We start from the raw sequence: 21,715 nt of genomic DNA, 5'->3' as shown, positions 1-21,715 counted from the left end.
CTCTAACGATTTTATAGTCTACACGATACATGGTGCTTCTGACCAAACCCATCAAAAGCAACCCCATAAGATGTTAAAGTGAAATGACAAATAAAATGAGATCAATATGGTGTAGACAGTGATGCAAATACTGAAATTAATGTAAGTAGAGCCCGCACCTCCTTCTTCTTGAAAGGGTACCATTTATTTGCCTCTTTGTCACCATCATTAAAAGATATTGGAATGACTTCAATTTCTTCTATTCCAACTGCACTATCAATATCCTCCTCCTCCTCCTCCTGATCTTCCGGACGCAGGAGGAAATCCTGCCAATTGAACGGTCAAACATCCTCCTCATTTGGTTCACTTCCAACCGGAATTGCTACTTGGTCTTGAAATGTTTGAAGCCAGCCTACCATATCAATTCAATCCTCATCATCTGCATCAATCTATTGTTCTGGGTGAGGTATGGGTATTTCATTTTCAAGTTCATTCCATCCTTCAATTGCGCCTACCAATCTGTGATCATCGGGAAGCAGACCAACCACAGGGATAGCGCTTTGTGCTTGAGTTTCAATTGCAGCTTTTACCTTGGCCTGATGGATCATGCCTGTCAAATGTTTTGCACAGCCATCAAAAGGTCGTTTCTTACATAGTCTACGTCTAAAAACTTGTTGCTGCCAGGTACTGGATCAAAAACTATAAATCATAATTAAGTTAGTAGTATTCTGGTGTATTGAGCTGATGACTGGGACCTGACATTGAAATGGATTGCTTGTTGGCTGCATTCTTGAAGGCACATGCAACAAGTTATACTTTGGAGTTTTTTGAAGTGTTGGGCAAATGTAATGGACTGGATAGTCAGAATCAAAAGTGTTTGACTGAACCTTTGATTAGCTTGAAGCCATATAAGGTTTATTATCAGTCAAATGCAGCTGCTGCTCAGAACAATTGCTGGTGCACTTTCTTTGGCTTTGATAATAATGCAGTTTAAAAAAGCACTGCGGCATGAGCTGTTGACCTGAACCAAGTGCTTTTAGTTTATGTTTCCAAAATCATACGCATATACGAATGCTAGAGTAACATGTGATTGATTGAGGCTGTCAATTTGTACTGATGGAAACATCATCATGTTCTACTTTCTCAAGGATGCAAGGTTGCAAGGTTGCTGAGGCCAGAGTACGCAGTGCCACAAATCCTGTGGTGACAAGGTCACAGACCTATGGATTTGACCTGTCAGTGAGGCGGTCATACCGCGACTTGAGCCAAGGTGGTGAGCATGAGGAGCACCACCCGGCAAGTGTAAGACCAGCTTCTCCAAGTTTGTGAGGTGGCGGCAGAGTATGGTCACATAGACACTATTCCTATCACAGCCACGTGATGACCAATACGGTGGTCATCACGCAGCTCTCCGCTGAGTGGATTTCACACTACCACCAAGTGAAATCCACTCAGCGACTCACCTTTGCTTGGCACCCATCCAGCGCTAAAAAGTCGCTTCGTGGTGTACACCAAAGAAGATTCTTGTGACATCCAAATCAATTGTGAAGGTCAACACACCACAGATTGAATAAGTGTGTTGTCCTTGAGTTTCATAACTAGAAGGCCTTGACTGTTGAGCTTTGAAAAGGGAGCCTTCATGTTGAAACTATCTTGGCGTGATACATTATATACTTTGAAGGTTCAGAATTTATGCAAAAAGGAATTGATTGATGAATAGAGGACTTACACACATCAGCTTGCACATCTATTTTGTCCGTAGGGGATGACCTCAACACAGTAACATAAATTTCAACAAAATCCTGGAAAATGTGATATATGTGTTTTCAAAAAGCGAGGCCGCAAAGTAGCTATATACACAATCCTTCAAATCACCTGTTGTGGAAAATCAGGCTACAATTCTGAGTGTCAGGTTTTTCCAAAGAAAAAAATGAGAATTCCCAGCTGATCAGATTCTTTTTTCTATTACATTTGACCCACAGTTTATCTTCTGCTGGACCCTACTTGACCAAAATTTTTGTTCTCAAGGATTGCAGCAATTCTACTTATGTCTGTCCAAACCTTTCCTTCCACATGTAGCAGTGATGACAAGTAAAAAAACACTGAGAGCACATACAAACCTCAAAACCATGTTTATGGGATCCTTGTATACAGGAATACAATGATGTGTGTTGAAAAAAACTGAAGTTCAATTTTTCAATGGATCATCAATTTTATGCTGGCAAGGTTGCCTGTGCAACCACAATTACACACATAACCCTTTGTGCTAGTTGTCACTTCATCTTGAGGTGAATTATGAATTTGTCAACACTTCATATCACAAACCCTTGGGACCCTACCCAGCAAGATTGGCTGTTTTTCCTGTAGTCAATTGGTTCCTCATCTACATACTACAATCTGTTGTTTCTGAATTGCAAAACAACAAACTCCTGGTCACCAGTTGGTCCATTGTGACTTTTGGTTTACTGGATATGAGGTACTGGGTGGCCTGCCACCCCCTGGTAGCTATTACCGTACTCGCACTCAACACAGCCGCCCAAGACTAAACTACTGAGGAACTCTTTTGAATAAAATCTTTGGGAGTCTTTTGAATACACTACAGTGGGCTGCAGTCTGATTCCCATAGTCCTTCATCACCATGGACCAGAGAGCAAAGAAAAGTAGATCAATTTTGCCCAAACCTATTGTACAAAAATACATGTAATAGCTAAATAGCACGTCTTTGACGCAACAGCACGTCTCTACAACAGTCGCAACAGATTCTTTACATCCACCATCTTCACAATCCACTTCCCTCCGCAGCCCACCATATGCATCACCTCCCCCGTGAAAGTGACTACGTCACCAATGGAAACCGACCAGCCTGGCTCTTGACCCAATTCTTTGATGTCGTAAATGTAATCCACTTTGAAAACTCTGAAATCCAAATACTACAGCCCCAAATTAACCACAACCGCAGAGCCTTTAAGTATCATTCTCAACTCACCCTGCTGTCCCACTCTCTATGCAACAGGCTGGCAATGCGCCACTTGTCCCCAAAGGTATCAGTACAGACCGTGACATTGCGAAGTACCAGACCAGCCCAGATGCTGCCAAGCCTGCCGAGCCCAATGGTGTGGAGCCGTCTAGTCCAACCTGTGATGGGTTCTGACCCAAGATCAGTTGCGCGCCGCGTTCTTGGTGCTCAAGTAGCAGAGCCCAACCAAATGTGGGTCCTGCACCGCGCCTTCCTCAATAAGCAGCACTGGCAAAGCTTTTCCTGGCGCACGTCCTAAGTCAATCATGGTGTCGTATGCTCTCTGTTCACAACCACTGTAGCCTTGCTAAGCCAACCACATCAAGTCAGGAACCGCCGACAACAAAGCTGGATACAACTCACCAGGCCCACTACATTTAAAACACCCGCCCATTGCATTGGCAGGCGTTTGTATGTGCCCACTCCGAGTGCGGAAACCATCCTGGCAAATTTTTTAAAATTAGTGGACTGGATTGATGTTGATTTTGAATGGCAAGTATGGCCGGCTTTGAAAAAGAATTTTCAGGTATGACCCCAGTTGACGCTTCAGGCCTTGTCGTGACTCGCTTCCTTAAATACAAATGGTGTTAGCTGATGGCCGACTTCCTCTAACACGTCCAAGACGTGCAAAGACTTTTGGCATGCCAGCGTGGACCAGCCCAGCCAGCACCACAATTGAGCCACTGTGGCAAAACTTCTGCCTTCAAATCAGCTCATGAGTGCTCTCACGGTGATACCCTCTCCGGCCACACTGCCTGGTCAGAATTACTTAAAATCAGCCTTACCGTCAAATTGCCTCATTTGTCTGCCTCCCCTGCCTCATCAAATCTTCACACAATTAGTTAACACTTTGGAACCACCCCTCATGCCAGTTGACATCCAATCTGTCCTGCTGCTAGGCAACCAAGTCACACTGCAAAGATAATATATTTTTCCATGGTGAAAAATGATTGAAACCAGCAATTGAAATGGCATGCTTCATATTGGTCCAAAAAATCTGAAAAAATCAGGTAAGTAAAATTGTGTGATTTTCTTTCCGGTGGAAGATTTTGGCGGATACAGAAAAATTCTAGCACTCTGTCTGTTGATTTCCCAGATTTTTTGGCAAGATAGACAGAAATGCAGAACTTGCGCACTCATTTAAGCCTCCACAATTAACAAGACCAAGCCAGAAACAAAATCATAAGTGAAGGACAGCATTCCCTTTGTTGAATGTTTTTTTCAGGATCTTGCTGGCTCAGTATGTATACTATCACATGTGTATTGTTAAAACTATATATATTATGCTGACATATGTACAAGGCTCCAAAATCACCCAGAAAAAATTTTACAACACAACAAAGGATGTGCCATTATGTGGAAAACCAATCAGGATAATCCGTCCACGTTTGATACATTGGTGACCCAAAATACATTTGCAATTTATTTGGCAAACAAGGAACAACTTTTGGTGTTATACCTTGCATATATCCAAGACAAAGGCACCAAAAAATATGAAAAAATCACCAAACATCACAAAGGGCATTTGTGATCTGTTCTGATTTTTCTGCATTTTTTGAACTGCTGTGAGCTTCCAAAAACCAGAAAAAGTATCAGGAATTGCTTGCTGAGCTACTTCTGAGTAAAACACTCTAAGCAAGTTGAAAAAAACGTTCAAGGACAAACAGCATTGTATCTCTCTGCAATCCGCTTCCAAGAAGTTTGGGCTAAAACTGGGCCCTAAATTTCAGAAACAATTTTTCGTCAATCATTTTTCACCATGGAACAAAATAATATGTTTGCAGTGTCAGTACTGCATCTCCTGTACCAAGTATTGTCTTTTTTGTCTGAAACCACCCCTCCAGCTCTTGTCCCAACGCAGCCAACCCACCCACAGGGCTCTGTACGAAAGTGAAATCTTTGTTTGCTTTGACCAACCGGAATTCATTGCTGTTACTGTGACGGCACCCAGTATGCACACCTAGGTCAATCCGCACGGCGCCTATTTGCTACGTGGTAGTCTTGTACCCCATTTCCACAATGGCAACACAACTCTTCTGGTCACGTTGACTGCGTCAGCTACCTTCAATCGTAGGATTGACAATGATTACTTGTCCCCACAAGCTTTGATTCCCAGCGTTGGGCGCGTCACTGCGTGCCATTTTTTGCATCAAGAACGTTGGTGGATTGTCAGGGCCGTTCATAGTGACTATGACCCTATTGGGTGTTGCCCCCAGCACTGTTCTTGCTTATGCTGACCGGCATCTAACAGTCCCTACACATAGTCACATTCAATGTTGAGTACACCCTTCAACGCACCACCATGCAAGAGATTGGGCTCGAGCTATTTGGGGTTGGGAATATTTTGGGTTTCAACGGGATGATCTTTGGTTACAATCAGGTGCACATCCAGTGGATCATACACGTATGTCTTGTCCTCACACTGCTCAAATTTCCTCACTGACATAAGGATTACCAGTTGAATGAAGCCAAACCAATGCAGCCGTGGGCCCTCAAGTTCAACCCACAATAGCACGCTTCATACTTGTACTATCCTGGCTGAGAAACTCTCCCAGTCTCTTTTGCAAGCATAATGTCCCTTAACCAATACCAAACACACACTGAACCACAGCTAGCATCATCACTCTCAATGGTGTGCGCGACCCAACAGCAACTTGCATTGTCTCTGGAAACCCTCGCTAACCATGTTTGACCTTTGGAGTATTTCCTCATGCAATGCGTTGTAAACCCATCTCAAACATTTCACTACCTCTCGCTGTGCACCTTGCCGCTTCACCAATTAAAAACATTTTGTAGTTTGCTTTACTCGCGATGCCGCCAATCTCAGCTTTCTTTGGTTGATTTGACTCACGTGCATTGTGGACATGCAACTTTCAAAGATAGCAGCACTCAAACCACCTCAGGTGCCGCCGGGGTAATACTCGTCACCTGGTCAGAGCCGGAAATGTTAGTGCAACATCAAATTTGCTAATCTAACAATACGTCCTCACCAGAGCAATCCATACCCTTGTCCCTTCAGAATATGCAACTACTGTACCTTCCAACAAAACTACTGCACCTGGGTCACCCTCCATTCCGCTCAATTGCGACATACACCCTTGGTTATCGGTGCAGTATATCTCGAACTCGGCTGACCTGTTAAGCTGTTTCAAATCATGTTTTAGACTGAGCCAACTCAGAGCCATCGTCCTCTTCACCCAAGTTGTCAATGAGCGCATTTTGAACAACCATCATAAGCCACCAACCGTTGGGGTTGTTGGCATGAACTGGCTGGCGAGCCCAAATTCTACCTTGCCCTGACACATGGATCAAATTGAGTCCATTTGGGAGCACTTGACTTGGAGTGGGAGCTAAAGCTATGATTTATGCGTCCACATTGACCATCAAACTTGCCCGCTCTCCACTGATAAACGCAAGACCTGAAAAAAGTACGGTGGTCCCGTCCTCATAAGGATCACATCCCCTGGTGACCACTCTGACAGATAAGTGCCTATCACGCATGAAAGGGTGTGCTGCGATGACATCATATCCAAACCCCGTCCCGTCGCTTCCAATATGCACAGAAGTCTGTTCTACTTGTCAGCCACAGTTCTTTTCACTAGCACTGGCACTCACTTGATTATGCAGCCGCACCATGCCATCCATGCCAATTGATAAATTGTGTTGACCTGCCATAAGTACGTTGGCGGTAAGAACTTGCAAAAGCTGATTTGAGGTCTAAAATCATAGCGTAGAACGAAACCGCTGGTGTTGCTTATTGATTCTATACATGAATCCGATTTCCGATCTCTCGAAGGGGTGGTATGGTCAGATGTCGCAGCTCGTACCAACTACCTACCTCATCTGCCCTGCGCAGGACCCTTCTGCAATAGCCAGGTGCACCTTTGCGGTGGCCGGCACTGTCCAACTGAGAAACCACACCACCGTAAGCAGGTAACCTACTCACACCGCGCTTCCTTCCACATTGGAAAACCCCCCCTTGTTGTGCTCCCTCTAGTCTACTTAGAATCAATCTACTGGCACCGTTCAAAGATACAGCAGCAGAATCAATGCCAAATGTCAATGATTCCCGCCTCACGGTCCATTGGAGTGAGGTGTTCCGCCTAGGTTCAGAGGTTCGTGACCACTGCTTGACAAACTCATTTACTGGCGGCACGACTCGGCTTTGTTATCTACAAATCAGCAGACACACACATTCAGCCGCCTGGGTTCATTCTGACCCGGCTTCATCATTACTTGGCACTGACCATGCTGTACGGTTGACTGGACAACTACTCGGAAGAAGTTGTTTACAGGACACAATTGTCCTTGTCAATCCCGGTTCCCGTGTTGCGCTGGACCATTACACAGCTGAATTGCCAGCTCCTCTTCCAACTGTTGCCGTATGTGGCCGAGGCCATATCACGCGCTTTGATCGCCGTACTGTTACTGAGTGCGGCTATGACCGCTGGATCATTATTGCCTTGCACAACCTCTGGGATGACAGTGTAAGTGGACCCCTTCATATCTATTGGCAACCTCACTGACTACTCTGCAGCTCGGCCGTGCTGCACACTCCAACGTTGCGTACAAAGCAACCCCTGAGCTTGTAGAAACAGTGGGAGAGGCTGTGTTCAACAATGGCAATGTAGTGAATTGACATGGTGTGGTCGCCGGCTATGTACACAGATCTTGATACTGGGTGGTAGAGGTATGTCCGTCGTGCCATAGTAGCCCTACACCCCAAACTGACTTCAAATAGCTCCGAGGGGCAGATGTCAAAGCGACGGCTATGCCGCCCCCACATTCTCGCAAATGTCGTGCTTCCACTGCAGATTAGCCACAAAGACTTAACCATGGTTGCTTGTGCTCGCTCCTGCGCTTTTTGGGTGAACCAATGACCACTCAATGTTTGGTTGTGCTCTGGGGCAGCTCTCCATCAGTAGTGTAACTCTCGGTGCTATTTCATGGGAGAAATTCAGTGAAGTGCCTTGTTTCAGCAGGGCAAACACGGCTCAATAATGCATGGGGAGCCTGTGACTTAGTTATTCAATTCAATTGCATGTACACTTTGTAGTTTTCTCTTCACATTTTGAGCCACTCTCTTATTCTTTTGCCTTCAAACTGCTCACGCAGACTTGTCATGACTGTGAGAAGCTATCTGGCCAGTCATAAAGCTTGTCATTCAAGGTAAACACAATGGACCAATCACATTTCACGTAAATACCAAAGCAACCGTAATGTTTGTAACAGACACGTGAAGAGCTTGTAGCTACTAAGCAGACAGTCCCATAACAAACATAGACTACTCGGCTTGGCGAAAGCTGCTTATTCCAAAGTACATCACACTTGAGAGGATGAGCATCAAATAAATGTTTGCAGGGAAAGCAGCAAGAGCAGAATGAAATCAACCTTCAACTCACCCTACTGAATGGCGCTCTTCAAGACAACGTTGACCGTTTCGGCCTCGTGGTCACTAGCCAGCAATACAGCCGTATGCTTGGCCAAGGTGCACCTTGATAAACCCACATAGAGTTGACCGTGAGCAAATACAGGTGTAGGTAAGACCAAGACGACTCTCTCAACCATCTGACCTTGTGACTTGTTGACGGTCATGGCAAAGGCTTGTTACTGGAAATTGGGAATGGTGGAAGGCTATTGGCACCGTTGCGTTGCCTGGGTGTTGTAGCGTTATACGGGGCAAAAAGACCTCTACACCTTTCTTTGGGCTGTTAATGATCAAGCAGTACAACACATTATCTGACAAAGCCAGGATTAGTAAGCGGGTTCCATTGCAAAGTCCTTGTTGTAGATGTAGATTTTGAAGCAGAACCACTACACATCCCACCTTCAATTGCAGGTCATGTTGTGGAAAACCAGAGAAGTTGAAGGAGTTGAGGATGTCGATGCTGACTTGCTCCGCCCAATCAGCTTTCATTGTGTCAACTGACTTGTATTGTTGACACCGGCCAAGCAGCTGCTCAAGGATATGCTCATTGATCTGATCCACAGTTTTGTTTTAGTCCGTAGTTGTAAATCTGTGCAGATGTTGGTCTTAAGTTAGGCAAAACCAGTGCGAGTTGGTATTCACAGTTGTTGCAAAGACCGTCCATGTGGTCCTCCCAAAGCCTGACCGGATTGGCAGGTGGACTGTGGACTAGTATGAGGCCAAACATTTCTCACAATTGTCTGCCTGTTTTCCAGGAAGCAGCTTCAGTGAGGCAGGCGTTGAAGTGGGTATCTGATAGCAAGAGGCCCAAGGTGTCCGCAGCGCTTCTGAACGTGCGATGAAGTTGACCGTTGACCGTCTTCAAGAAATCAAAACAAGTAGGCCCTTTGACTGTTGTCAAAAGAAGTCGAAGGTAGTACCTTTCACCTTGAGACGGTGAGACAAAGTGCAGACGGGACACAGCAATGGTATTGTTGAGTCTCTGTATCCACGCCTTCTTGCCTTTGTCCCACCAATGATAGGTCGGCATATCCCCGTAAAGCAAGGATCAAACTGGGACATTTGTTTTTGCTACGATTCCTCCAGCACTGCAAGTAGCAAAGAACACAGCAAGGGTTGTTTGTTGAGCCTGACCGGAATTGAGTTGATTTCTCAGACTACTTGTGTTCTGGGAGTACACGAGTTGTGAATTTGGCAGGTGAAGCATTAGCCTGGTAATGGAGGGGTAACAACCTGAGAGTGCATACTTGTATAGTTGACAAATTGCTGGACGGCCTTTGTCAGCATGTTGAACTGCGATTGCAATGAATACAATAGCTCGCCTTCAGGGGAGGCTAGAGTTCGCCCGTCAACGAAATCATTTGGGTCGTTCTCAACCTCAAGGCTAACCACACTGCAATCATGACTCTTGGAGATGTATTTGTAGAGATATTTGATGGACTTTGTTCCGAGTGTGACTTCCGCATTGATGTGGCATTGAAATTTGAGAAGTAGAAAGGGATTGTACGGGAGAACGTCTTGATTGGTGTACCGGTACCCGTTTTTGACAAAAAACCTACCGTCATCAGGCCGCTTATAGCTGGGATATGCTTTTCCAGTGATGGCTGTCTCCGGTGTGAAATCCTTTGGGTAGCCATATTTGCACTTGAATCCATTCCAGCAGGCCTTACCTTCGTAGCGTGGCCCATGCAGCATGTACTGAGTGACGTGTTCAAACAAATCTGGTGACTGTTCGGGGTGCGGAAGTACTGCTGAGACGGCCAAATCTATTGCTGCAGGCGTTCGCGGGCAGATAGGGCGTTGTTTATTAAAACTGCATGATTGTGTGAGTTTCCTTGCTTTTGGAACTCAACAGTATGAACATAAGAAACGTTCTTGCCGAGTCTATCCCGTTCGAATAAGTCCTCATGCAGTTCTCGGAGTTTGAGTTTGAAGACACATGCAACCAAGTCTGGTTGGTCATCCAAGGTTTGGCCAGGTAAAAGCGCAGCAGTAATTTTGGGCCATTTTGGGTTGGCTGTCATAGTAACAAAGAAGGAAGGAGGACCGTAAGCCTTGACTAAAGCCATAGCATCGTGATACAGTTTGTGCATTGCTCTAGGTCCGCCGATAAAGGATGAGGCACAGTGACATTTTACTAGGCGCTGGCAGGCCAGTGAGTACAATTCACCTCAATCCAATTCAAATCCAATTCAGATTCAATTCAAGTTCAACTTCAAACCGACTACAAATTCAGTACAAGTGGGGGATATGCATGAGCTGCATATACTGGCAGATCCGCATGAAACTAGTTCAATAGTACAGGTGAAGATGCAAATGATCCTCCCAGATCTTCCGGTGCTTTCTTTTTAATTTCTCAGTATGGAATATTGCATTCTGAAAACCTCCGATGCAGTAAAGTTTGAGCTCATGAGGTATCCTTTCATGCTCACCATACACACTTTCTGGATATGTCCAGTTCAATCACAAGCCATGTGACGAAAGTGTAGCTTGATGGGATCCAGGACACATGACCATTAAAAATTCTGATGAACAGAGTTGTGGAAACAAAAGCTGAAGATCAAAAGTAATACAAGTGATTCATTTTCTCTCACTTTGGGGGATCCTAAAATCTTCAAATGCTTTGTTTGTGACATTTTGAGAATGGATCTTGGACAACAGATGGAATTGATGAACAGCTCCAACTCAATACAGGTCATGCACAAGAATCTTAAATATCTTGTGGCAATAAAAGAATGAAAATGTTTTGAGAAAGAATGCAACTTCTAATCCAAGTCCAGATTCTATTCCTGTTACATCATTGACTTCAACATTGGATTTAAAGAAACCAAGTGGTTTACTTATGCCAAGAAGTGCAAAACCTTTCCCACCTAAGTTTAAAGTTTTGATACAATTCCTCTGTCTTTGTATATGTACACATGATTTCATTTTTTTCTTTTGCTTCATTTAATTCTTAAGCTTGGAATAAAATCAAAATCTGTTTCTTTGTTTGTAAAAGAAGGTAAATTACATCATATGAACAAAGAGAAAGAAATAATCTATTAAAGTCTTGATAAAGATTTAATTGCATCTAAAAGATGACCATGTAAATAAAAAGTTTGTCACAAATTTACTGCCAAGTTGCTCCAGTGTTGTGAGCTCATTTGGACAATCTGTGTGAGTCTGACTGTCTATTGAGCTATTCCTCACAAACCATGTTACAAGCACCTGAGGGTGTTTTTGTGTCAAATTTGGAAGTGAGCTAGAGGTCACTTAGCCAGGACTGGGTTGATCAGTATGGTGGAGGTTAAATACCTTCCTATTTCTTGTTTTAGCTCAATGTGGACTCTCTGCATCTGCCCATCTATACTTTTCAATCCTTGAATCTTATATTACCTGAATATAAAGCATTGAAATTTGAGCAAGTCTTCACTAGAAAGAAGTGTTTACAAAAAAGTATAATTCAATGTAGCTGTAGACAAGTTAAAAGACCTTTTCAATGGACCAAGCTGAGTTTGTTTGAAACTGAGGTGGAGCAATCTCTTCAACCTAATTTGGTACATCCGATTTGTACATTTTCCAAGAAAAGATGCAAAAAAGCTCAAAATTAGCATGTTAGAAAGCAAAACTGTTGTGAAACTTTGTAAATTGACTTGATTTATTTGACTTACATTTTGTCTAACCTCTAACCTTGACAGAACAAACCGGTCACAATTTAAAAGAGCCAAAGATTGAAGGAAGTAAGAAGTTAGAACATATGTCAAGAGAAAACAAACTAATCAGGTTTGCTCACCAGAACCAAAGAGATTTCATGATGAAGTCAATCAGTACAAGCCAAAGTAGACCAGAGAGTTCAGAGAGCAAGTTACTCACATAAGGTATATATTGATTCTAAGCTCGCATCTAAGCTATCATATCAAACCAGATCATTGAGAATCACCAAAATCAATCATTAGTTGATAAGTAATACAGACAAACAAGAAAATCAAAAAATGAAAAGGAGTACCAGAAAGGACATTAATGTACTTACACATTCTGTCAACATAGCTGAAGATGAGAACCACACAGTTGATGAACTAAACAACCAACATAGCAAGATCATCAATATTGAAAAACCAGAAGAATGAGATAGGTGTCAAAGTTAAGTTGAATTGAGGCGAGGTGTTGAGATTGTCAAGACCAAGACCGATCATCAGCTTGCTAGATGTCAGAGAGAGTCAAAATTAGGGGGTCGCCAAGACGCAACTTGGCGGGCCCGCCCAACAATAATTTTGGGGGTTTGCCCCGATTGTCCTGTTGGATCTGGCTGTCTTCACAATTGAATACACTTCAGTTTTTTAGATTTCAGACTTGAGCAGACCTCTTGACCATATACATATATGATGGTTTTGAAAATCTAAATTATCATGTTTCCCTGGGAAAATCACTATTTTCCAAAGTAAAAAACATATCTTTCCTGAAAAATAACTGTACCATACCACGGAAAGACCCAAAATCATATCAGTACATAAAAATGCTATTTCTAAACAAAACAATAAAGTCAAAATAAAAAACTATCTCAATTGAATCAATCAATATAATCCCAAATAAAACAATTTAAATATAAATCAATGGGTTAATTCAAATCACAAAACCAACAGCAACCACCTCATCACACCTTTTTTGTCTTCCTATTGTTATCTGTTTAATATAATGGTGATATTTGTGATTATATGAAAAACCACTTCCCAAAAAAGAATCATGACATATATACATATGAATTTGCAATCAAAAAAACAATTAACACTTCATGTATCTTTTCAATAGCCAGATTGAACATCTTGCCTATCCTTGGTACTTGGTAGTTGAATGAGTTGGGGACTCTCAACCATAAAGGCTTTTGTAACCCTCAACACATTTGTTTTTCATGTGATCTTTGTTGAAATGCTACTCAGGGAGTTCTCATGTTGGTCAATGAGTCATATCCTTCATACGTTAACTTGTGTTTTGCAGGAGAAGGCTTCGGAAGGTTTTGAGAAGTATATTTGGGCATAATAATTGTGTTCTATCTGAAAATTACTCAGAACTTCTGGATCTTCTGCCAACTTCATGAGTGGACTTGCAGCTAAACTTTATTTCAGTTCAATTTGGAAGACTGTTTGTCTGTTCCTCCAGCTCATACATTGAGATTGGATTGATATCAAACTGGAATTGAACTTGAATTGAATCTTAATTGGATTGAAATTGGATTGAACTGGTTGTACTCACTGGCCTGCCAGTGCCTAGTAAAATGTCACTGTGAGGGTAGTATAATGTGTTTGCCAACGGTCATATTGTTGTTGGTCAGAGCTTTGGTTGCACCTTTGTAAAGCTCAGCACAAATTCGTGTCTGGTTCATCTTGAAGTACTTCATCCAAGTGTTTTCGACACTTACATACATGTCTACAATGTACTCTTGCAACAGGCGACCACCTCGTAAGATGGGTGAGAAGACACCAGTTTGGGTGCAGAGGGTGTAGGCGGCCCATTCAAGATTGGACACTTTTCCGCTCTCGCCTGTTAAGCTCAATGTCAGCACAGTGCGCCCTAAGATTGCATATGTAAAGGTGTACGTTTGTTATTCATGTGCCGGTAATGCTCGTCCCACCCGTGTGACCCAAACATGCAGAAGATGGGATACCTCAGGGAGAAATAGTTGGTGTTCAGCTTGCAAATCCGTCGTAATGAGCCATTGTGGCGTAGTAGAATGATATTGTGGTCTTTTGATTCTATCTTACCATTGCCTTCAATGACAGCTGTGGCCTCATTGCATGTTGGGAAGTTGTAGCAATTTGGGTCCTGACCATTCAATGCCATTGATTTGATCTTGATTGTCTTAATAGCAGCTCCATCAAGGATTTGCTCAGCAGACTTGTACAATTTGGCAAATGAGTTGTGGTGATAAAGAAAGTCTTGGAAAAGTTTGATGATCCCTGGCTCGAGGCCACCTCCAGCCCGGGCGTTTTGGTCCATTGCTTCATCTTCGCCTTGATCACCATACATGAAGATTTGTGCAAACTTCTTTGGCACACCCAGGGTCGGCAAAAGGGAACCAATTTTGTGCGTGAGGCGACCGGTGATCTTGTAAGTCCAGGAGCCACCATTACCAGCTACAGAAACGTCTTGCTTGGTACCTGTAGAGGCAAAGGAGAGGGCGTTGTTATAGCGGCAAATTTCCTTTCTAAAGTTCTTGGACGCTGGAGGGGTAAGTCAGCAAAGGGCAAATTTAGAGAAGCAAAGTTCTTACCTCGGTCCTGGTCAGAGAGAAGGCACTTTAAAAATTTGGGTGTGAGTTCATTCTCATGGGTAGTACTGGGCAGCTTGACCGTACCCTCCTGGCAGCAGGCGGCGTATTGTGTTGTTTCAGCTGTGAGAGTGCCGCTTTGGCGTTCCAATTTCCAGTGGAGTGCACCGCAGTAGGAGCACGGGTCGTCGCAGGTGCCGATGTTGTAGGGCAATTCTGCTCCAAACCACGCCTTGATGGCTGCCTCAGTGTTCTCTTCTGCATTGCGCACGGCGGGATGGTGATTAACCATGAAGACTGAAAGTTTAATGACACAGGGGTACTTTCACAGGTCGAGTCTTGAATGGGATAATGTTGATGCTGAGGATAATAGGGAGGATTACGGTAGAAGTGACAGCGAGGTGGTGATGTGCAGACATGGAGCGGGTGAATTTATTAGGCGAAGTTGGCGTAAGTAAGATGTAAAGTTGTGGGTGTTCCTGTTTGCAAAGACAAATGATGTTGTCAAACAGAGTATAGAATGTGAAAAGGGAGAACAAAGCAACAGAGGGGCCTGGAGAGGGATATATTAAGTGTATAAAAAGATTGCCAATGGCAAGGGATGGCAAGAGGCTCAGCTCAAGGAGAAATGACGCTAGGAACAATTCTTACAGGCCAGTTTTGAATTGAGTGTGGCTACACTTTGTCTACCTCACGGGCCTTGTCACAGGATAAGGTAGTGAATTATTAATTTTGAATGGGACTTGTTTATTGTATGGCTACCTAAAGACGCATTGGCACGGGATCACATGGAGGTGGATTATTAACAGTCTATAGACATTTGATACAAACTCATCAATGGGTATATACACTATGCACTCTATGAACAAAAGAAGAAAGGAAAAGGCATTGAAGTCTACGGTCACGATCCAAGTACAAAGCAATGCATAAGTCAATCTTCCATCTCCCAATCACTATCTTCCTCGGCAATGTCTTCATCTTCTTGTTCAAGCTCGTCTGGAACAATGACCGCCTTAGTCAATGCCTTGCTCTTTTTGGCTTTGACCACCGGTGCCTCCTTGGCTGGCGTTTGCTTGACAACCGTTGCCGTTTGGGCAATGGTTGTTTCCGGGTCGGACAGGTCAGCATCTGGCGAAGGCAAGTCAAGGGGGAGATCAACGGGGGCAAACTCTTTGGCTTTGCCCTTGCCTTGCGTGCGTGAAATTTTGGGAGTTGTTGGAGGTGGTTTCGGTAGATGCCTGGAAAGATGTGTCAGTAGGTGGAAGCTACGGAAGCCCTGAGCGTGGGGGGGGTCCGCCACTCCCAAAATCAAATTATCAATCATAAATTACAGTGGGGTGTCCGCCACTTTACATATACACATAACACAAAACTACACACCTACTTTTGAAAATCAACTCAAACAATCATCAACACCCACTGAGCCCTTTCATTGGCATCAAGATCAATTTTGTCAGTCTCAAGATTACACTTTCGTCAGTGTACGGTATACCATCCCCCTTCAACACCAACCCCCTTACACACAACTGCGTGTATATATACAAGTAAGTTCTCATTCCACATCTCTTGATGAATGCTACAAACTGATTTGATCATTACAACCGCCAGTAGATTCTTCATCATCAGTATGCCCTTGGACCCAGGACTCGATGAACTCTTGATCAAACACTCTCAACACAAACTCACCCAGAAACAACTACTAGACCTCCTTTGTCAGCAATCTACTTACGAAAATCTGTCTCTTTGTAGCCTTCAAAGACATCTCCAGCGACTTAAGCTGAGTACTGCTCAACCTAGCCTCAGTCAAGCCGACAAAGATCAGTGTGCCACTCTCATGAAGGAATATCATACCAAACGATGGCAACAAAAAGAAGTGGTTCAAGTTATACAAAACCGTCACAAGTTTCCTTTATTTACAATGACAATGCTCAAATCATTATCAAAACAAATAGGATTGCATTGGCGTAAAGATGATATAGAGCTGGGTCTTATTACAGCTGAGGAAGCAGCAAGAAAGATGATTGAAAGGAAACAAGCTGGCGATGAAAATGCAGGATCACGTCGTATGGCTCACATCATGGCAACCGCTGAATCCGTCCGGCCCAATCAAAACACTGTGGCCAAACTCCTTTCTGTTGTTGATGCTGATGGGGTGGCTTTGCGTAAAAGGCATCGATTGAAGCGACGAGTCTACCGTGTGCGTCACCCCAATCACATATGGGCATCCGATGGACATGACAAACTTAAACGTTACGGGATTACTATGTATGGTATCATTGACACCTGGTCTTGTCGAATGCTTAGCTTGAAGATTGGTAAGAACAACAACAATCCTCAACGCATTGGGGTTCAATTTCTTGAAACTGTTGCAGCATGTGGAGGCTTTCCAAAACAAACATCCACCGACCATGAGACTGAAACATTAAATATGGCCACTCATCAAATGACGTTTGCTAGAGTTTTCCACCAAGATGATGCAGATGAAGCTAGAAAAAGACACATCTTTACTAAATCAACATTTAATCAAAAGATTGAATCACTCTGGTCACAATTGATGCGTGCAAAAAACATCTCAATTCGTAAAAATATCAAAAAGGCAGTAGATGAAGGGCGCTACAACCCAAGTGATCCACTTCAAGAGTAAGTCATTTCACTTTCTATATGAGTATCTCCCTCTCCACTATCAGTTAACCTTAATTCTCTGACAGGTCAACTTTTCTACATTTATTCATCCCACTAGTCCAGTGTATGATGGATGAGTATGTTGAAGAAAAGAATTCTCACCGGACACACAAGAACCGTAACTCTGCCCTTCCGAATGGTGTAGCACCCGATGTATGCTATTTTGTCCCTGAAGATTACAATGGAGAAGAAGGCATTACCCCTGTTCCGGCCAATGTTGTACAGGCAATGCTTGATAAGTACTATCCTGACAGGGATGAACTGTCTGTGGTAACAGCCGAACCACTCAGTACTCTGTTCAACAATTTGATATCTCAACTAGGTTGGAATGTAGACACACTCAATATCAACTCTGTGTGGGATCTCCTCGAAGCAATGCATCAAATTTTGAAAGAGCAGGACCTGAACCTTGATGATTTAAAATCAGCAAACAATTCTCAAAATCACAAATATGAAGATGAAGACAATGAAGAAATTGAAGAAATTGAAGATGAAGAAGATGAAGAATTGGAAACTTTGCTCAAAAGTGAATACAAATTTATAGACAAAAGTGATGATGATGGTGTGGAATAATGCGAGAACTGATGGAGAAAGGGCTTTTTGTCAATTTCATTTATACATTTATACGGTCCAATATCCTAAGTGTTTAACAAATGGAAAATTAGTTTAGTCCAATCAGTAGAAGATCCAACTCAATCAATAATACTCAGTTGTCTCAAAACTTATAAGACCAATAGTTTGAGTGATGTGTTTTCCATTGTGTGCATTTGAACCTATGTTGCCTGCTCAAGTGCAAATCTGTCCCAACCAACTCAAAGATGCCATCTTTTGTCCAAGGTTGTATAGTGAGTTATATGCAGTTTTGCAAGGCGCACATGGTTCATTATAAAAAGAATTCCAATATACCCCATCTTCATTATTTTATCTCTCCTGGAGCACTCATCGTGGCTTCTCTTGACACCGTGATACTTATACAGACCCCCTTACCCTGACCTGCAGCTAGGTGCCTTAACCATTAATCAGACCTAAGCAGCCCCAACCAAACCTAACCTTGGGAACGCTTGATTTTGGTCTGCCCTCAATGCCCATCTTGCCCTACTTGCTATTCTGCTGATTGTCTCAAACATTCTTGTTCCACTTCAGCAAAGTTTTTTAATCTTCACACATTTGTACTGATCTTTAAATAACCACTGCTCAACTCATCAGCCACATTGGTTTTCCTCAAGCAATCTAGATTGAGTGATGTAAGTCTTACAGCTTTCTGCTTTTAAGAATTCACGCCGGATTACTTATTGCGATGATCTATCTCTTGTAGCTAGATTTATACCTCTCAGGATCTATTTGATTACGTACAAAGCGAGATACATTGTCAGGGTCATCTCGGGTATCAATCACATATTGTCCACCTTGCGTTTTACATCTTAAAAAGCTCCTTTTGATTGATTTTCTTGATTTTCTCAATCACAACCCACTCATTCTAATCGATCAATCTCTCGGTAACTACTCTCAATTTGCTCAAACACAACCCTATGATTCTAATCAATCAATCAATTGGTAACTACTCTCGATTTGCTCAATCACAACCCTATCATTCTAATTGATCACCTCCTTTTGATTGATTTTCTCGAATTGCTCTATCACAACCCTCTCAATCTGATCAAACACTCGATCTAACTTGCGCTTTACATCTTAAAAACCTGCTTTTGATTTATTGTCTCGATCTGCTCAATCACAACCCACTAATTCTAATCGATCAATCAATTGGTAACTATGTTGTCTAACTTGTGTTATATCAGAAGCTTCCTTCTAATTGATTATAGATTTTTCTTACAATATGTCACTGTAGATCACAACCCATTCAATTGACTTGATCGACTTGATCAATTGATATCTACTGGAACCACGCCCTCTTTTATGTTTCAACCAATCGATTCAATCCCTTCCCAGTTGCTTTGCTTGACCCTGTTTGTTTGACTCCGTTCTACGATTCGGGGTCTCGCGTTCTGCTGGGAAGTTTTTGTGTGTTCCTACTCGAACCACAACCCTCTTTTACATATCAATCATTCTTTTCAATCGCGTCCCAGTTGCTTTGCTTGACCCTGTTTGTTTGACTCTGTTCTACGCTTCGGCGTCTTGTTCTCTGCTGGGAAGTTTTTGCTTGTTTGGTTTAATTGGTTGTGTTAGAAGTTACTTTATCAATTGTAAGTTTTTCTCACTGCTCTTTGTGTTGATTTGCTCTGTTTAATTATCAAGCTTGCTTACAATTGTTTTGTGATCTTTACTTCTTTAGGATCTTGCGGTCCTCGCTCTTGGTTCTCGTGGAACTTTCTTTGCTTTTGGACTCAGTCTATTGGAGTCACTTTCTAGGTAAGTATATCCCTTGATGCTCAAGTGATATTATTCTCTAACAATAATATCACTTGTAATCCTCAGAATGGCACGTGCAAGATCTGAAAGCGCAAAAAAAGCAGCCGGTATTAAAGTACCAAATCGGAAATCTAAAACATCAAAATGCTATATTGAAGGGAAGGCTAGGTATAGAAAGGAGTTACATATTGGACGTCCTCTCCCGTGTAAACACATCAATACAACCACTCTCAAATCTAAACTTGCTAGGGAGCTAGGGCTTCCTTCCGACACTGTCTTTATTTTCCGGTATAGCTTGAAGGATTGACCAGATCTTGGACCTTACAAACCAATCCACATCAAAGAAGGAACTGTGGTTGTTGTGGATAAGAAGACCCTAAATGTAGTAATTGTCTGATGTAACCCATTTGCTGTAATGGAGGATGAGTTGAAAGAGAAGTTTGCTCACTCAATATCAACTACTAACCTTCATGCCTGTGCCCGCAAAAATTGTGAATTGCATAATTCAATTCAAGGTATCAAGGATGATGAAAGTTACACTGGTTTTACGGGGTGCTGTGGGTTGAGAGGAGGTTGTGAAAAATGTAAATCAGCAGGTGTGATTGTTTCTCTCTCTAGGATCTGCTCGAGTCACTCAGATGCTTATTCTTGCTGAATATCTTCAGGTGTTTACAGTATCAGCTCTTTCGGATCCGCCACTGATGAGCGAATTCAAAGTGATCAAGAGTGTATGGAACAATTTCATCGGATTTGCGACTTCTGGGCCGAGCGCTTTGGCTCACTCTTGATGTTTGTCTTTCAAACAAATCTGGACTTGGCTTCCAAAGCCGATGTCCCCGGATTTCACGATGTCAAATGGCAGTATACTCAAAATGGGAAGGTCTTTGCATCAAACCTAGTAGTCACCTGCGACGGATTCTACAACAAAGCTGATTTGGATCATGATCGTACAAGGTATAGTTTTGGTATGTTTTGCCTTGCAAATCGGAAGACAGGCCGACCTCATGAAAAGGCAAAAGAAAAGAATCTGGGTAATTCAAAGGGTTCTACGTTTTGTGTTGAGGAATTTGGAATATGTGTCCCTTTTTACCTATGTGAGGGAGTGGTAGAAATGATTTGGGACACGACTGTGAGTTTTATTCACCCAGCTGAGTGAAGAGAGTTGTTTTTTGTTGGCAAATCTAACTTTTTGATAACCATAGATTCTCCATTATACCACGGAGTCGCAGTCTTTCAAGCCGGATGGAAGTGTGACAAAACACAAATTGTGTCAGGTGACCAGGTATGGTTCCTCCTGTCAGATTTCGGAGTCTTTGGTACAACATATCCAGTTCCTTTCTGAGAAAAAGGAAACCATGGGAGAGAAAGAGTGGTTAAAATATTGCCAGATGCATGTAAAATCATATGAGGATGAAGTAGAAAAAAAGAAAAAAAAGAACTCAGATAAGCAAAAAAAGACATAAGAATTTGTGATTTAGATTGATTGAATAAAAAATGAAAAAATGAACTCAGATGAGATTGATTTAGATTGGTTCCAAGAAAGAAATTGAACGGTTTTACACACTTGGGACCTTTTGCCTTCATATGTTTTTTTTGGTTCACTAGGAACTCTTACTTTATCTTCAATCAGTTTGAATAGGATCAATTGTGTTTTGCCTGCTTTGATTTTCATTTGGTTTGCTAGGACCTCTTCTTACTTTTATCTTTTTAAATGAAATTACTTGTGTTGTGGAATGTGAAATATATTAGTTATCCATGATATATTGGAACTTCCTAATAGGAAGTGGAAGCCATAGTAATAATTTTTTGTATGTGGATCTTTAGACTGAGATTGAAAAAAATGAATGCTTCTTTATTTCATGTATATTGATCATTAGACTGAGCTAGAAAAAGAATGACTGCTTCTTTATTTGTGCAATGCAGACCGTTCTTGAAAAGGGAGAATGACATGTACTCAGTCTTGTTAAAACTGGAAAATGGTGCCAGTCTGATGTCAGGAAAG

General features: G+C 42.4%; 5 protein-coding genes across 5 annotated transcripts; 1 reads left to right on the top strand and 4 right to left on the bottom strand.

The window, feature by feature from the left end:
• Positions 1 to 428: 428 nt before the first annotated feature.
• Positions 429 to 1,459, bottom strand: MELLADRAFT_107421 (uncharacterized protein; the record flags this gene model as incomplete). Its single annotated transcript, XM_007411012.1, has 3 exons — positions 429 to 666; positions 1,200 to 1,343; positions 1,443 to 1,459. The coding sequence occupies 3 exons, from the start codon at positions 1,457 to 1,459 to the stop codon at positions 429 to 431; spliced, it is 399 nt and encodes a 132-aa protein (XP_007411074.1).
• A 1,261-nt stretch (positions 1,460 to 2,720) lies between these two features.
• MELLADRAFT_107420 (uncharacterized protein) lies at positions 2,721 to 3,436 on the bottom strand (the record flags this gene model as incomplete). The annotated part of the gene is made up of 5 exons (XM_007411011.1): positions 2,721 to 2,909; positions 2,966 to 2,993; positions 3,035 to 3,114; positions 3,201 to 3,302; positions 3,359 to 3,436. The coding sequence occupies 5 exons, from the start codon at positions 3,434 to 3,436 to the stop codon at positions 2,721 to 2,723; spliced, it is 477 nt and encodes a 158-aa protein (XP_007411073.1).
• A 2,448-nt stretch (positions 3,437 to 5,884) lies between these two features.
• On the bottom strand, positions 5,885 to 7,500 carry MELLADRAFT_107419 (uncharacterized protein; the record flags this gene model as incomplete). Its single annotated transcript, XM_007411010.1, has 7 exons — positions 5,885 to 5,923; positions 5,986 to 6,130; positions 6,286 to 6,398; positions 6,611 to 6,712; positions 6,834 to 7,158; positions 7,243 to 7,266; positions 7,289 to 7,500. 7 exons carry the CDS (start codon positions 7,498 to 7,500, stop codon positions 5,885 to 5,887), a joined length of 960 nt encoding a protein of 319 aa, XP_007411072.1.
• An 8,095-nt stretch (positions 7,501 to 15,595) lies between these two features.
• On the bottom strand, positions 15,596 to 15,988 carry MELLADRAFT_107417 (uncharacterized protein; the record flags this gene model as incomplete). The annotated part of the gene is made up of 1 exon (XM_007411009.1): positions 15,596 to 15,988. The coding sequence occupies one exon, from the start codon at positions 15,986 to 15,988 to the stop codon at positions 15,596 to 15,598; it is 393 nt and encodes a 130-aa protein (XP_007411071.1).
• A 303-nt stretch (positions 15,989 to 16,291) lies between these two features.
• Positions 16,292 to 17,919, top strand: MELLADRAFT_107416 (uncharacterized protein; the record flags this gene model as incomplete). Its single annotated transcript, XM_007411118.1, has 2 exons — positions 16,292 to 16,798; positions 17,572 to 17,919. The coding sequence occupies 2 exons, from the start codon at positions 16,292 to 16,294 to the stop codon at positions 17,917 to 17,919; spliced, it is 855 nt and encodes a 284-aa protein (XP_007411180.1).
• Between the last annotated feature and the right edge of the window lie 3,796 nt (positions 17,920 to 21,715).

Source organism: Melampsora larici-populina, assembly GCF_000204055.1.
Source record: "Melampsora larici-populina 98AG31 unplaced genomic scaffold MELLAscaffold_23, whole genome shotgun sequence".
NCBI classification, from domain to species: domain Eukaryota; kingdom Fungi; phylum Basidiomycota; class Pucciniomycetes; order Pucciniales; family Melampsoraceae; genus Melampsora; species Melampsora laricis-populina.
Note: the sequence above shows the minus strand (reverse complement) of the source record. Positions and strands in the feature narration are given on the sequence as shown.